The sequence below is a fragment of the Camelus bactrianus genome, chromosome 19, assembly GCF_048773025.1.
Source record: "Camelus bactrianus isolate YW-2024 breed Bactrian camel chromosome 19, ASM4877302v1, whole genome shotgun sequence".
NCBI lineage: Eukaryota > Metazoa > Chordata > Mammalia > Artiodactyla > Camelidae > Camelus > Camelus bactrianus.
In genome coordinates, this window is record NC_133557.1 from 21,439,439 (window position 1) to 21,455,746 (window position 16,308).

Here is a 16,308-nt window from a genome sequence, read left to right on the forward strand (position 1 = left end):
GACCCATCATACCCTCGTAAGGCCAGGCACCAGAGGGAAGTACGAAAGATGCCCATCACTCAGCTTCCTCCTTGGAAACACACTTTTGAACACGGGAGGGAAAAAACCCAAAACGTTTTTGTCGTTTGTCCCAGTCAAGTCGTCTGCTCAAAGGCATGACTGACTTGTAGGTAACAGCCCGAGAAAACACCTGGCAGGTCTACCCAGGCTTCTGAACAATCGCCTGGGTTGCTTTCAGCATTGAAAACGCACAATCCCAGCCGGACAGCTGGCAGTCTGGGAAACGCAGCATCATTAGGGATCCCCAAAGCCAAAGGTTACAGTAAAAAGTTCAACCTCAACGGCAGCAGAGAAAGTGACACTGAGTCTGGCCAGAGTGCACTGTGCATTCCAGGCCCAGATCAGAGAGGGCTCGTATCTGAGCGAGGCGCTGAGCCCCCAGAGAACACACGGATGAGGGAGGGGCCCAGCTCCCCACTTACCATGGGGACTTCATTCTCCATTCTTAGTCCACCTAGTGTGGAGTTCAAATTACAAAGAAAGGGACTTTAGCACACACGAGGTCCTGGGTTCAATCCCCAATACCAAGAAAAGAGAAGACAAGAAACGAAAAGAAAACAGAATAACAGGGAAAACAGGAAAGACAGGCAGACTTCCAGCAAGTCTGCTGTACCTCCCTTTGGCTCATCTATCTGAGGAAAGGGGAACAGATTAGCCCTGGCCATGAACCTCCTCACCCAGCTCCTCACCCCAACCCCGGGCAAAGGCCTCTGACTGATGACTCAGGCCCCGAGGTCCCGCCCTGCACTTCTGCAGGTTCTTTGTACAATCAAACTGGCCCAGAATCCAAAGGGTCCGTGAGCTTGTATTTCTTGAATTCCTTCCCCACCTCCCCTGCTGCCTCCTCTAGTACCCCCAAAACATAAAAAAGGGGACAAAACGGTGGTGACTTCAAAGGCCCAGAGAGCAACAAGAGACTTCGCAGGTGGGAAGCACTGTCTTTTGCTCTGGCATCCCTGTCAACTGACTGTAAGCAGAGAATGCGGGCGTCTGCCCTGCCCTGGGCAAACCCACAAAGCAGGTTGTAAAGGATGTGGGCTCTATCAAGGACAAAGACGTGACTCCACCAGCTGTGAGATCCCTCCATCTCCCTGCTACCCAACCCTGAACACCGCCATCCATCAGACTGTTAAGAGAGGCCAAGATACAGACTAAAAGCTGGACCGCAAGGGTCATCCAAAGCCTGCATTATCCCCACTCGGCATGACCCCCGAACCCGGGAAGGGGACATGCCCTCACGCCACACACCAGAGATTCATTCCTTAAAGGGGACCAGACGCGGTCTCCCAAAAGCCCCTCTCAACCTACTCATAGGCAACTGGAGCCACAAATCACTCCAACTTCATTTATCATCATAAGGTTGGCTGCCAAGGAAATTCCAAAAGTGAGTGTTCAGAGCAAACAGGACGGCATCCTTGTCATCAGAGGCTCTGAAAAACACCCGGGTCTGGGCATGTGCTGATTGGGGGCTCTTCAAAGAGCCTATGAGGACTGCAACTGAAGATGCTCGCAGAGAGGATCCACCCCGACTACGGAGTGGGGAGAACAGTCCTTCGGTTCCCCTGGAGAAGCACCTTACACAGAGAATCCAGAGAGTGAAGCAAGGATAAGACAGACAAAAAAGGAGGAGGAGGACAGGGGCGCATAGGAAACAAGGAAAATCTGATGAAACAGCAGTACAAGCAGGAATGTAAGGACTTCAAAAGCTGAGTTGTGAATCTGACAGCAAAATGAGGCCCGCCTCATCACTCCTGCTCTCAGAAATGAGGAAGCATCCCGCATTCCAGAGGGGGAAAGACAGCCTTTTCAAGCATAAAGCTGGAAATGAAGAATCTCACAAAAATACTTTCCAGGGTAGTGGGGGGTGGGGGGACAATGCTGCCCAAGTGATATGAGGACACCATGTCCTCGATAACATTTCTACGTAGTTAATATATTCTACACAGCAAACTACACCAAAAAACACAGCCGACTATACCAGGGGTCAGCAAACTTTTTCAGATGGTAAATTAGGCTCTGCAGGTATACAGGCTGCAAAAGCAGCCAGAAAATGGTGTGTTAAATGAGTGTGCCAATAAAACTTTATTTACAAAAACAAGAGGGGGGCCAGGCTTAGTCTGTAGGCCACAAATTTTGCCAGACCCTGTACTAGTCCAGTGACTGCTAATCTTGGCTGCATATCAAAATGGCCCAGAGAGTATCCAAAATAAAATCCTGATGCTGAACTCACCGGCCTGGGGGAAGGCCTGGAGATCAGGCTTTTAAAGTTTTCCAGGTGATTCCTAGGGATAGGTAAGGTTGCAAGCCCCTATATTGAGCAACCTTCTCTATGAGCAAAGAAACTCATGATTTGGTTTAACCCTTGTGTATCTAAACCTTGGGGGTCACACCAATAGATCTACACATCACCAGAATAATCGTGTGCAAGAGTGTGTGTGTGTGCGCGCACATACCTGTGTGTGGACATACCTGTGTGTCGACGGTAAATGCAGTATCTTAACTTGAGCCTAGAGACTGAATATTCATAATCAAGAGGAACGTAAAGAAGGTAAAGCACCTCATTTCACAAAATACAGTTTACTGGGACAATGAGCCACCTTAATGTTGATTCTAACAAGAAACCACCAAAAGCCAGGGAGGGGACTAGGATCAGGTCCCTGGGAGTGGACTCCAAAAGTTTAGCCAAATGTTATTATCTTTCTCAAACTTTCAGCTGCCTGTGGACTCGACCCTCCTCTGAAGGGAGGAAAGAAAAGCTTCTCTGTCATGTAGCTCCGAGGAGCTTATCAGGACTCCCTCCACCCCTGCCCTTCTGTATCGAGAGAAATCTGCAGAATCCACCCTTCCTGCCAACATGTTGAACTTTTCAGCTGATATGAAGACAGCTGAGGCTATAAATGGAAACCAGAGATAAAAAAAATACCCACACCCAAGGGAAGAGACTCAATTTCCCAGTGCTGGAGAGAACACAAATCAGAACCAGCCCTGAGAGGGCAACGTGGCAGCAGCTCCCGAAACGTCAACCGCACGTGGCCTCTGACCCTTGGTTCCACTTCTAGGAAGGTACCCTGTGGATTCGCTCCCACGTGGGCCAAAGGGTCTTCACTGCAGCTGCTCCCAACAGCACCAACAGAAAACTACTGAGACTGGATAAATAAGGTGTCTGGATAAGAAAGTCGCTGTTCTTCGAATGGAATCAAACACGGCTGCTAAAGTAACGTGGCAGCCCAGCTCTCTGGGCGGTGACAGGGAAAGCCCGCCTGGTTAGGGAAAAGGAAAACAGTGAGTGGAGGACACCGGCACTGGGGAGAAGGAGAAGGAAATAGAACACAGACACAGATACGCGTGTTCTTAGGGATTCTCAGCGTTGACATCTGGGGCTGGGTAAGTCTCTGCCGCGGGGGCCGGGGAAGGCGGCTGGGAGCTGTCCTGTGCACTGTACAACGTTTAGCAGCATTCCTGGTCTCCACCAGCTAGATGCACCCACATCCCGAGGGGACAATAAAAAGGAATCCAGACATTGCCAAATGGGGACAAAATCACCCAGGCTGTTATCTAGAAGAGCTCTCCAAGGAGACTAAAAAGAGCCAACACGGAGAGAGGGATGGACCAAAAAAACTCAACAGTGGTCACCTTTTTGGGGGGATGGTGGGGTTAGAGACAGGTGATCAAAGAAGTCAGGTAGACTGGCTTTTCGTTAAAAGTCTTTCTGTACTTTGAAACGTCTCTCACCATGTGCGTTCACTACTTATAAAAACAAAACATTTTCTTTTTTTCTTCAGTTGTTTGACTCCGCAGAAATCAGAAGGCACTAACGGACAGCCAGCCCATGCCCACGGTGCCCTGAGTGAAGACCAGTCCGGTTGGATATATGATGTTTACTGAAACCCCACGACCTAAGGCTCCACCCAAGCAGTGAGAGGGACGGCCGTCAAAACAAAACGTTTTGAAATATATATAAACACTTCTTTTTCAGTTTAAAGAAAAAAATCTCCTTTATTCAAAAGCTGTAGGCAGACTATAGTGGATGGTCTTCCCGGAGCCACCAAACAACGTCTCCTTCAAGAGAACAAAATCCTCCAGACAACAGACCATGCTCTTATCAACCCAAGTCAAGCAGAGCTCTTCCCCATCTCATTCACTATTGGGGAAAAAAAAAAAATCAAGACAACATCTGGGAAACCTGGGGCCCCGGCTCTCAAAGAACGCCTGGCTTCCAAAGTCTCACTTTATGCAGAGAAAAGAGGCCTGGGATCAGCGACAGAGAAATAAACAAGCAGAAAGGCCTCAGGTCTGACAACTCTCTGCTCTGTCGGCACCTCTGACGGAGCAACAAGGCTCATTTTTGTCACTAACAGGACGGCTGAACTGCTGGGTCTGTTGAACCCAAAGCAAACCTCATGTGCGAGGTAAGAGGAGACAGGATTCTCAGAGAAAGCAAACAGGAGTGCAGAGGAAGGAGAGGATCACGCTGTCCTCCTCTCTCCCCAAGCCACAAACTCATTCTTATTCGGAACTTATTTCACAGTCGCCAGAAAGGCACAGAAGGAGGCCGGACCATCTACTGGGCTCAGTTCCTTACTTCAGAGCAGACAGAAGGGGCCCAACACAGCAAATGAGGGCCCTGCGTGTTAGCAAGCAAGGCCAACCCTCCATCAGGCAGCAGAATGAAATATCCAGCTGGCAACCCATGGTCTGGGTTTTGTATACTTGGTTATATTTATTTGGCCCAAAAAGAGTTTTTGTTTGTTTTAATGAAACTGGTCAGCTTTTAAAAACTAGAAGAGTTCACGTAAAAAAAATCTGAATCTCTGTTTATCTGGAAAATTCAGAGTCTGACAACACAAAATTCACTGGTGGGAGCTACTTCCTTTAGAAAAGCAGTTTGTCCTTCGTGTAATAACCCATTCTGCATGGTCACCTGATCCCCCGACCCCTGCACACCGAGTGGCCTAACCCAACAGCACAAAGAGGCACGGGGGCCCGTGAAAAGTCAAAACACGCGCCCTGTCCCGCAGCGTTTCAGTTCATGTGTCTCGGTTAACAGCCCGAGCGACAGAGCAGACAGGCCCGAGTCTAAAGGCCAAAACTCGACCACAAACCACCTGTGATCCTGGGCAGGTAACTGCTTCTCTTTGCCTCCGTTTCCACTTCTCTGCCATGGGGTGATCATTTTTCTAATGGTTTTCACTTAAAGAGAGTAAAATTCACTTTTTGGAGAACACAGTGCTATGAGTTTTAACACCAGCATAGGTGCGTGTAACCACCAGCACAAATAGGACACAGGATAATTCCATCAGCCAAAGAATCCCCTTGTGATGGACAGTCAGACCCTCCCCACCCCCAGCAATCACTGATCTGTTTTCCAGCCCTATACTTCTGCCTTTTCCAGTTATTTTTTTAAAATATTGTTTCGTTAGATATAATACTGTCATTATCATCCCTGGCACTCTGTCTCACTTCTGTCTGCTCAAAGTAGTTACACGGACACCAGACACCGTCAAGTCCCATGAGAATTAGTCAGCATTTCCCTCCACTTTCTGATTTTTCAACCCAGCCATGGCACCCTTCACTGGTCCCTATCTGATCCTCTACCCACTGGGTAACTGAAATTCCAACCCATAAAATGCCTACACTCCCAATGCTTCCGTTCCCTCTGACAAAATGAGGCATGTGTCCCAGGAACAGGAAGAGCCAGCAGGGAGCTTCTGCACAGGAGAACCTGGGACTCCGGACTCCATAGTGCCCACCGCTGAAACACAGCAGGAAAGAAAGCTTCTACTCCCCCAGCGTGGGTCGAGTCAAACAGAAAGGCCCAGAACATCACACGGATGCCCAAAGACAGCCAGGCTTAGGGACAGAGCTATTGTCACCACTCATGGCTGGCAGAGAAGAAGCATGACCGTGAGAACAACCCCATACAGCTTTCTTTTCTGGGGCACGGAGGTGGGAGGAGGGTGTGAGAAAACAGACCACACTGCTGAGAACAATGAGTGCGGGTGAGGGGAGGGCTGCAGATGGGTTCCCGTTTGTTTAAGCGAGGAATTCCTACTCACCAACCTGAGCTGGAGCCCCGAAAGCCACCGCCTGGACTGGCTCATCACGTCCGGGCGGCACTAACAGGTGACCAGGGTGAACGAGGCACTGGCCTCCATGGAGACATAGGCTCGCTCCAGCCCTGCCACTTCTGGCTCTGCAATCCTGGGCCCCTGGAGCCTCCTCTCCAGCCCTCAGTTTCTCCATCTAAAAATGGCACTGCAGGACAAGGTGAACTGACCACAAGAGGCTGTGAATTCAGGCCAGAGCATCACTCCACACAGATGGCCACCCCTCCCTTCCTAAAACCTGGTACACTGGAGGCCACCAAACACACTCCCCGTCCCCTAGTGTCACTTTCCCCAGGTCCCAGCCTCCTCTGCTTACGTCTCTTCCCGATGCCAACATGCTCAAGTGTCCCGGGCCCCTCACTCTTTCTTTATGCTCTGGACCAGGGTCTCTCGACCTCAGCACGGCTGGTACGTGGCTAGATAACTCTCTGTTATGGGGGCTGTCCTGTAAGCTACAGAAAGTTAGGCAGCATCCCTGGTCCGCAACCTCTAAATAAATGCCAGCAGCACCCCCCTCCCCCGTACCCACCCACCCACACAGCTGTGAGAACTGTTGCTCTAACCCAACGCCATGTATAAAATCAGAATTCCCAGAATTACACCTCCTGCCCTGGCCTGGCCTGACTCAGGCCTCCAACTGCCCTCCTGACCTCTCTTCCTAGGAATCCAGTCAGCGTCTCAAACTTACAAAATCTAAAACTGAACTCTTGGCTCCCATGTCTCCTGCCATAACTAAATCTGTCAGCACAGGCACAACCCTGTAAATCTTTGTTGGGGGATGGGGGGCTATTCTAGGCGCTAGAAGCAATGCCCCCCCCCAACCCAGTTGTGACAACCAAATACCTCTAGACATCGCCAAGTGTCAGGGGTGGAGGTGGGGGGACTGCCCCTGATTAAGAACGGCTGACACAGGCTATTTCCAACACAGCACCCGGAGAGGTCCTTCCAAAGGGCCCAGTCGGCTCACGCCCTTCTCTGTTCAGACGACCCCACAGAGGGTCCCCGAGGTTCCTGTGTTCTCCGTCCTCATCTCCCTTCTCCCCTTCACCCCTTCAAACACACCACCTGGGCCTCTGTGCCATTCTTACAACACACCAAGCTCATCCTGACCCTCCAGCCTGTAAATGTCTTGTTCCTTCTAGAATGTTCTTCCTTCTGATGCTGGCATAGCTGGTTTTTCTTGTCATGCAAATCTATGTCCAGGGATCACCTTCTGCGAGGGAGGGCTCCCCTAACCACCGCCTCTTGCCTCTGCAGCGCCAACCTGCCCGGCTGCCTCCTCATCTTATTAACACCTTTTACCTTCCATGACAGCATGACCTGTCTTGTTTTTCCACCTTTGATTATCATTTCTCCCTCTCTAGAACCAAGCTCTGTAAGAAAGCACAGACCTCACTCACCACTCTCTGCTGTAGGCCTAAAACAATACACAGTACATAATAGATGCTTAATAAAAATCAGGGCTCATGATGGAATGAGTTAAGAACTTCATCATTGGGTGTTTAGCATTTCTGGTGCCAATTTTTGTTAAAGACTTTAGCCTAAGGTAATGTTTCTAAAACAACCAACTGAAACCCAAATAGGTTAAAAAAAAAAAAACTACTACATTATGGATGAAGACCAGCATTTTTTTTAAAAATGAGAAGAATTAAGGAAACAAATATATCAGAACATACTATACCACGGAAAGGTAAATACTGATTCATAAAAAAAAGTGTCACGTGTGTGTATACATACATATAACTTTAAATACATATATCCACACATATAAGAACTGGGTTCTCATGGTCAAGGGCAAGCAAGGTTGTAAACACTGGCCTAAGGTGTTTCACGATAAAACAGCTTGCATGTCCACAAGCCCTGGGAAATCCCTTGCTAGTTCCTTGTACTGCTCTTTCTTCATCTCCAGCCACTGTACCTTTTCAATATTTTGCACAGAGGAAAGAATTCAAGAACCACACACAAAAGAGGACATCACAGCTTGCAGAAATAGTCACAGCTGCTACAGTAGTAAGAGGATTTCCAAAATTCCAACTGACCCAGGTTAAGATTCAGGATGCTTCCCGTGGTGGCTGTCTTGTCTGTTTTCGTCGTGATTGGTGTGGACGCTTGAGGAGAGAAAGGTTTCGGGCTGCCGGATAAACTCCCTGCTTGTCCCGTCTTGGTGGAGGCTGGTGAAGCTGGAAAAGTATGTTACTTGTTAAAAGACAGATTTACAAATAAACATACAAAGCTTGTAGTTGTGGGGCGGGGGGAAGAGTGGAGAAATCGTGTTTGATTTCAACAAGGCCCCCAGAGCATCAACAGAGGTGGCTGGAGTGAGGAGGGCTGGCCATTTATTTCAAGCAAAGGGCTCTAACCCAACGTTAAACTGTTAAAAGCCACGAAGGAAGAAGGCCTGTCCAGTCATTCTGTAAAATACAAAGCTCTAAGACAAATCAGCTAAGCTGCCACTGAAATTGGTTTGGCCCATTCACGGGTGTAAATCTCAAAATAAATAGTGATTAAACCAGCCCTCACCACGGTCCAGATGCACAGACGAGAGCCAGGCTTACAAATGACATGTCATCGGTTTGTGGGAGACACAGGAGCCGGCTCACACAGCCACTGCACCTGCCGGGGGCCAACTTGACCCCCTGGGAGATCCAGGCTTCCCATTTCAAAGGTCCTGTGATGCTGAATGAAGTCAATCTCCGCACCAGATGGTATGAGGGGCCGTTGGTAAAGTGGTAAATTACCTCCCTCCTTACTGGGTTTCAAACTTTTACAGGAGGACAGAGAGTAGCACCTATGTCCAAGTCTTTTAAAAATACCTTAAAACTCCCTGCTTACTGCTCCCCTGAGCTGCGTCCACCGGGTTGGGGAAAGGAGGACAGAAACCAAACCACTTAACAAAGTAAGAGTTCAGATGGGCCAACTGGAGCCTCCAGCCATCCTTCAGACCCTGCTGCTTTGCACAAAGGGTTCCATATTATTGGGATGGTCCCAACAGTATAACCATGCGAGAGGCAACCAGATTGGCCAGCTCCCCTCAGATGCACAGGAAACACTGAGAGAGCTGTTGACAGCGACGGGGTTGGGAGTCAGGACTCCAGAAGTGCTTGGACGCTCTGGGGGCTCTTGCCTCAGTTTCCTCACCTGCTAAATGGGGATCCTCAGAGTAAAGATTCAGAGGGTTAAACTGTACACCAGCTTGACGAGTCAATGTATGTGAGCCAGCCTCAGCTCCAGGGTCAGGACCCGCCAATACTAGTGTTAACGTGATAGAGTGGGAAAGACTCTAGACAGAGAGAGAAGTGGGTTCCAGCATGAATGGGGAACAAGACGTGAGGTTCAAGTCCCAGCTCTGTGGCCAACGTGCTGGGTGACCTTGGGCAAGTGACCTGGTGTCTCTGAATCTCCTTTCCTGGTAGCTATAAGAAAATACTGGTATATAATGCAAAAGGATTGGCAAAACTACCTAACTCCTCAAGTTGTAAGGATCAAATAAATTAATCAATTATCTAAGCAGTGCCTGACAGCTATCAAATACTATGTCATCATTTGTTATTAATATAGTATAATTTTCTATTTCCCCACTAACCTCTAAGTTTTTGGTTTCAATCATCCAAACCAGTGGTTCTCAGCCAGGAGTGATTTATTTTTTTTAAATGGATTTGTCTCTTCTTATATCACTTTCCTTCCCTTCCTAAAACAAATTTTTTTAATTTTTTTATTATTTTGTTTTGTTCGGGTTTCTTTGGGGGGGTAATTAGGTTTGTTTATTTATCTGTTTGTTTATTTTAATGTTGGTACTGGGGCTTGAACCCAGGACCTCATGCACACTAAGCACACACCCTACCACTGAGACGAATGTCGGCTTCCCACGGAGATGGGTCTGTCTCTAGTTCACTTCCCACCCAGTTACCAAAGGGCAGGGGTCACCCTCACAGGCATCTGGTACCACAGTGCTTCATGTCGCTGGGAGCAGGACAGCATCTCGGGGTCACCTAGCAACCCCAGGTCCCACACTGCAGAACTCTCCTCTGAGAAAGCAACAGCCCATGCTCACCCCTGGGTGCCACCTATTGCACCTCCCCAATTTATGGAACACCTATACCTGCCTTGACCCATTAGGAAATGTACAACCACTCACACCCCATTGTTCAAGGTCAAGCACATCTACACAGGCTCAATTCCTCCTCTGCTCTCCTGCCTCGACTTACCTAACCCTTCAGCAAGGCCTCTGCACACCACTTTCAAAACATACCCCCTCTCCCCACTCATCTCCATCTCCAAATGGAGATCTTACTTTTTTATATATATAAAGCACAGATACATGAGGAGTACGTAGAAAGACATACCATACTTTTAAGTTTCGTGAGCGTCCACGCCTGGAATGTAGACCCGAAAGAAGTGAAAAACCTGCATTCAAAACAAATCCTCAAAGCAGCACTATTCACGAAAGCCCAGAGGTGGAAGCAACCCAAATGTCCATCAACAGACAGACAAGCCACGGGAAAAAGACAAGGTTCTGTGACGCGTGCTGCAGTGCGGGTGACCTTAAGAATGTCACACTAGGTGGAAGGAGCCAGACACAACGGTCACGTTTTGTGGGATTTCACTAAATGAAATATCCAGAAGGGCACATCCGTACAAAGAGAATTAGATTTGTGGTTGCCAGGGGCGAGTGGTAAAGTGCAGGGGTGGAGGCTCAAGGGGCAGGGATGGGAACTGGCCACTTAACGGGTACAGGGTTTTGTTCTGGGGTGATGGAAATGTTTTGGAACTAGATAATAGTAGTGGTTGCACAATATTATGAATGTACTAAATACCACTGAACTGTTTAAAATGATTAATTTTCTGTTATGTGAATCTCACCCCCATTTAAAACAATATTCATGGGAACCAGGAAGAAAGTGTCTAGAAAGGCTCCTTAGTGGGTAATAATGAAAAGAAAGGTTGGGAAACACTGTCCTTGCCCATCACTTCCCACAGAGCCCCTGTAAGAGCTTCCCACGGGTCCCCCTACCGCCTGCCACAGCACCCCTCTCCCCGGGCACCTGCACACGGCAGCCAGGGCGGTGCCTTAAACCAGGAGAGAGGCTACATCACTCCTCCATCTAAAACCACCCAGGGCACCCTCCCCACCACCTCACCCCTACCCCTGAATAAACTCCAAAAGCACATCCGACCTTCCCTGGCCTCATTCCGGAATCTCCAGCCACGTGGCCTCTCATGCTGTTCCTCCAAGATCAAGCCTGCTCCCACATCAAGCCTTTACACTTGGGATTTCCGAGGAAAGATCACCCTCACCAAACTCCCACCCAGATCATACTGGCTGGCAATCCTCAAGGTTTCGTTCCAGCTCAAACACCACCTCCTGGGAGCCCTCCCCTGCTGGCCCCACTAAGGTGGCTCAAGTGTCCTTCGTTTACTGTCTCCCTTTGGCCACGAGAACACCAGCTCCGGGAGAGCAGGCTCCTTGCCAGCCTCGGACGCCGCCAGGCACCTAGGATGCTATCAAGGCACCTGAGGCATTTACAGGAACACGAGCAAACACATGAGACAGTTAATTGAAGAATGAGGTCTCCATTTCTCTTCTCGTTATTGTGGTCACGATTAGCAATAAAGAAAGGATAATGACAACCAAAATCAGATCTCTTCCACACAAAGATGCCAATTTAAACCATCTCCTCAATATTTTGCAGCTACTGAAAACAAGGTGTGCTGAGTGATTAAGCATCCAAAGAAGAAACACGAATAAGCAGCTCACAGAAGAATACAGACGGTCAAGGAGAGTGTCTAGAGAGAATCCTGAGCTCAACAGGGGGCACGGAGGTATATGGATGTACCTCCATCCTACATCTTTTCCACCTGCGTGGTACACTTGTTTCAAAAAGTAACACCTAGTGTTTAGGACAGGTGAGGAAAGAGGAACACTCACAGGCATCCAAAACCTTATTTAGGAGAGCAATTAGGGGATATTTGATACTACCCAAAATTAAAGTGTATACAACACATGGACCCCAAATTTCCACTGCTACGAATTCACCCCACAGATATACAGGTAGAAATGTCTCCAATATGGTATATGCATGAGAGGGTCCACTGCAGCAGTATTTATAACAGTAAAGGAATGGAAGATGGCTTATAAATGCCTCTAAGTTAGAGACTGGCTAAATGAATGTTATAAATGCCGTACAACCCTTACAAAGAATGATGCACATCTCCAGGCGGACAAAAATATGTGTGGGGAAAAAAGAGAAAGGTAGAATCAAGCGTGTAAATGTTTTTTTAAAGCGTACACACATCTTTGAATGAATGTATACTTTTTTTTTCTAGCAGCACATTCCATAATCATGGTAAACTTTGGAGAAAAACTAGAGCTCAGAATGTGGGTATAAAAAAACCTTTCACTTTTATTTTATGCCTTTCTATACTGCTCTAATATTGCTGGGTTTTGTTTCGTTGTTTTAATTATAAATGTGCACACAACACTCCCATCATTTAAAAAAAAAGTCAGGGGGAGGGTATAGCTCAGTGGTAAGAGCACATGCTTCGCATTCACAAGGTCCTGGGTTCAATCCCCAGAACCTCCATTAAAAAAAAAAAGTCAACTAGAGGCATTTAGATTATGGGCCATTTTGCCCTTTTAAAAATGCTTTTACTGTGGTTTTGTTGGGGGGGGGGCTTTAAAACAGGTGTAAAAATGTAGTTGTTAATATAAAAAAAAAAACAAAGGGAGAGGAATTCTGTAACTGTATGACTCTAGGATGTTTAATAGATATGTTGTTGAAGACTTTTATTCATGTCCATCAAACATGTAAAATACTAAACTGGCCGAAATGTCCACAGCATTGGGAATCAGAAACCTAGCAAGGAATATATATATATATGTAATTCACATGAAGAAAACAAATCAATATATCTGTGGAAAATATTTGCATTTGTATTACTTCATAAAATCTGGTTTCTTCCCCAAGAAAGTTTCTCAAAATTCAGTCATTCATATGTCCCCATCACTGGTCATATTTATGTACCATCTGCCTACTACTGACAGGTAGAGCTATGCGTACTCACATAGAAAGATGTCAAAGAAACATCGCTAAGTTGAAAAAAGCAAAAAGTTGAGTATGATCCCCTTCCATTACACACACAATTATTATCATTGTCATCATCAATGTGATCATATTCATTAAAAAATCTGAAGGAACACCCAATTCTTAGCAGTTGTCACCTCTTAGGGTAGAATTATGTGCTATTTATTCTATATTAATAAAATCTGAAAGGAATATTTTATATCCAGGGAGAAAAACAATGAAAAGTTAAACATAAATATTGAAGAGCTTCCAATAAGCAACGAGAATTCTGTTATCAGTGCTGAAACTCAGAAGCATGGTACATTAAATCAATGGTTCTCAATGGGGACTAGGGGGTAACCATGCCCTGCCCCTCGAAGGGACATGTGACAATGCCTGGAGGTGTTTGGGGCTGTGATCATTGTGGGCAGAGGTGTGCTACTGGCATCTAATGGGTCTAGGCCTCTAGTGCACAGGACACTCCCCTACGACAGAATCATCCAGCCCAAGATGCCAGCAGTGCTGAGACTGAGAAACCCTGTTTTAAATCACTCTTGCCTAGACGTTTTCAAAAGCAAAACGACATTTGGAAATGCTCGTTTCAATTAAGCTTTGAAACGGATGCCAATCCTTTTATAAAGCCATAAATCTTGCCCAAAGGAAGAACTAATTGCCTCTGAAGTCACAAATAATTTAATCAGATTTTGTGCTTTGATGTGCAATTCACGAGTGTGAGCTAAAACACATCATTTATTATCCACATTTACAAAATCCCAGCCTGTCCTGAGTGCCCTTCTGACTGCATGAAACATGAACTACATTAGAATTAAATTAGAAAAAATTAGAAAAAATCTGGGTGGGGTGGCAGTGGAGGACGTAATGCTTCGTGCTGAAGTTCCTCTACTTACAAAGCCTTGGAAGCAACCTCTGTGTTAAAAGGGCTGGCTTCATCTTGCACAACTCCTGGTGGCACGCACAAATGAGCTACATCGCACAGAATCACTGGATGGGCTGGGACAGGACAGAAAATGCTGCTCTGAATGGTTGTATACTAACGTAGAAAAGTATTCAGAACACAGGTTAAGTTAAAAAAGAAAACCCTCAACAAGCTATACCAAACAAGTGACCAAGAAGTTCACAGATGAACATGGTGCAGTCAATAAAAAATGTTTTTAAATTTGAGCCAACGTGCAGAAGTTAGGGTAGTTTGCATTCACAAAAATACTTGAGACATTTCTTGAACAACCAGAAATCTGGCAACACTGAGCTCACATTCCCACTTGGCTAGAACCAGCAAGAAGAAAAGATCCCAGTGCCCTTGAGAAAAGGCACACCTCTCCAGCTCAGCGCACATGTTTCAGAAAAGTACTGCTTTGGGAAGTGCGACACAAGCACAAGTGGGTGTAGAACTGGTCCCAGGGAGGAGAGGATTTCTGCTTTAGTTCATCCCAGTCCCCATCACTTCCAAACCCTGATCATTTCCAAATCTAGCTGATCCCTGGAAGTATCAAGATTTCAACTTGATAATATGATGTATAAACCAACATAGGAAAAGTCCAGGAAAACTTATCAAAGGGCTGATTGTGGGAGGTGGGATTTACCTGTGACTTCAGTTTTTGTAATGAACAATTGTTTTACAAAAAATACGTACTGATTTCCCAGGGAAAAAAAAGAGTATCTGAAAACCGTTTCCCATCTTCCTAAAGTAACCCATATGGACCTGCAAGACCGAAGGACCACTGTTAACTCAGAGGCTGATGGAAGCCAGGCCCCAGGACTCTTACCCTTGTACATATTTATGACTTAAATCAGGATCCCGCAAGCAAATATTGGCAAAGGCATCAATTCTGCCCAGGAGGTCTAGAGAAGGGGGGAAGCAGACAAATTACTGAGAATATAAAACACTCTGACCCTCAAGACAACAGGATTCCAAGACACCAGGAATGCAAGGCTTCTGGCTGGGCAAAGTGCTTCTCAGAAAGCTAAATCCAGCCCTGCGGATTACAGACTCATGATTCTGAGCTTCTCAATGGCCCAAACAAAAGGAGGGTTTCTAAACTCTCGTAAAAAATTTATTTAATGATTTATTCCAATGTGTTGTTTTATGTGGCTGGTTACAAAATTTTCACTGCTGAAACTAGTAAGGTTTTTCAATCCTATGGCAGTCTCTCTCTCTCTTGTTTTAAACACAATTTTGGATAAAGCAGAGTCTTATCTCAATTATAGCCTCTCTGTGGGGGCATTTTCAATAAATATCCCACTTCTCCTTCAACCAAATGCTATTATCACTGCTAACAGGAGAGGGCAGTGGCATGCAATGCAAGGAAAGCCGGTCTAGATTCAGGATCTGGCTGTGGGAACCTCGGCACACCCCCATACTCTTCACAGAGACCTCAACTTGCCTTCTGTAAAATGGGGAGACTGACTTGGAGTTTCTCTTACTCTACAATGGAAATTGGCAAACCAACCCATGGGCCAAATCTGGCATACCACCTATTGTTCTGCTATGGCCTGCAAACTAAGAATGGTATTTACCATTTTTAAATTGGGAGGTGAGAGGGGCATAGTTCATGAAATATACAAATTATATGAAATTAAAAATTCAGTGTCATAGCCACATACTGCCTATGGCTGATTTAGTAACAACCATGGCATTGAACAGTTGCACAGTTGTGACAAGAGACCTGGAAAGTCTAAAATATCTGTTGACTGGCTCCTCACAGGAAAAGGGGGCAATCTGTAAGACTAAAACCATTTTGAATAAACACCTTCCCTTCCTACATCACTCACTGGCTGCCTAACTCGCAAAATAACCCGAGTGCATACTAGCAAGCAGACTATATTTTGGGAAAGGGACTTTAAACTCTACTGAAATGGGGTACCCACTAACTTATCGCCTAAAAAGTCACTCAAATGAGGAATTCTGTCAGGAATTCAGTTGTCATTTCAACCTCTGCATCTCCAGGGAAGAGAGAAGCTTAATGAAACACATTACACGTGTTCTTGTATTCCTGTAAAATCATGTTTCCAGAAATACAGTACAGGAGTACCGACAGCAGTTCACAAACCAACATGTTTTA

At 46.4% G+C, this 16,308-nt stretch overlaps 1 protein-coding gene, 1 long non-coding RNA gene and 1 other non-coding gene across 22 annotated transcripts in view; 1 reads left to right on the top strand and 2 right to left on the bottom strand.

The window, feature by feature from the left end:
• ZMYND8 (zinc finger MYND-type containing 8) overlaps nt 1-16,308 on the bottom strand; it is a 108,022-nt gene that overhangs the window by 28,295 nt on the left and 63,419 nt on the right. For all 20 annotated transcript variants that reach the window (XM_074347378.1, XM_074347384.1, XM_074347376.1 and 17 more), the window contains one exon: nt 8,207-8,347. In XM_074347378.1, the coding sequence (XP_074203479.1) occupies nt 8,207-8,347 (141 nt within the window). The remainder of the gene's footprint in view (nt 1-8,206; nt 8,348-16,308) is intronic.
• LOC141574059 (uncharacterized) lies at nt 50-4,796 on the top strand. Its single transcript, XR_012500655.1, has 2 exons — nt 50-3,444; nt 3,843-4,796. It is a non-coding gene; the product is annotated as an uncharacterized LOC141574059 (long non-coding RNA).
• On the bottom strand, nt 3,841-3,994 carry LOC123617964 (small nucleolar RNA SNORA79). The gene has a single exon (XR_006726290.1). It is a non-coding gene; the product is annotated as a small nucleolar RNA SNORA79 (small nucleolar RNA).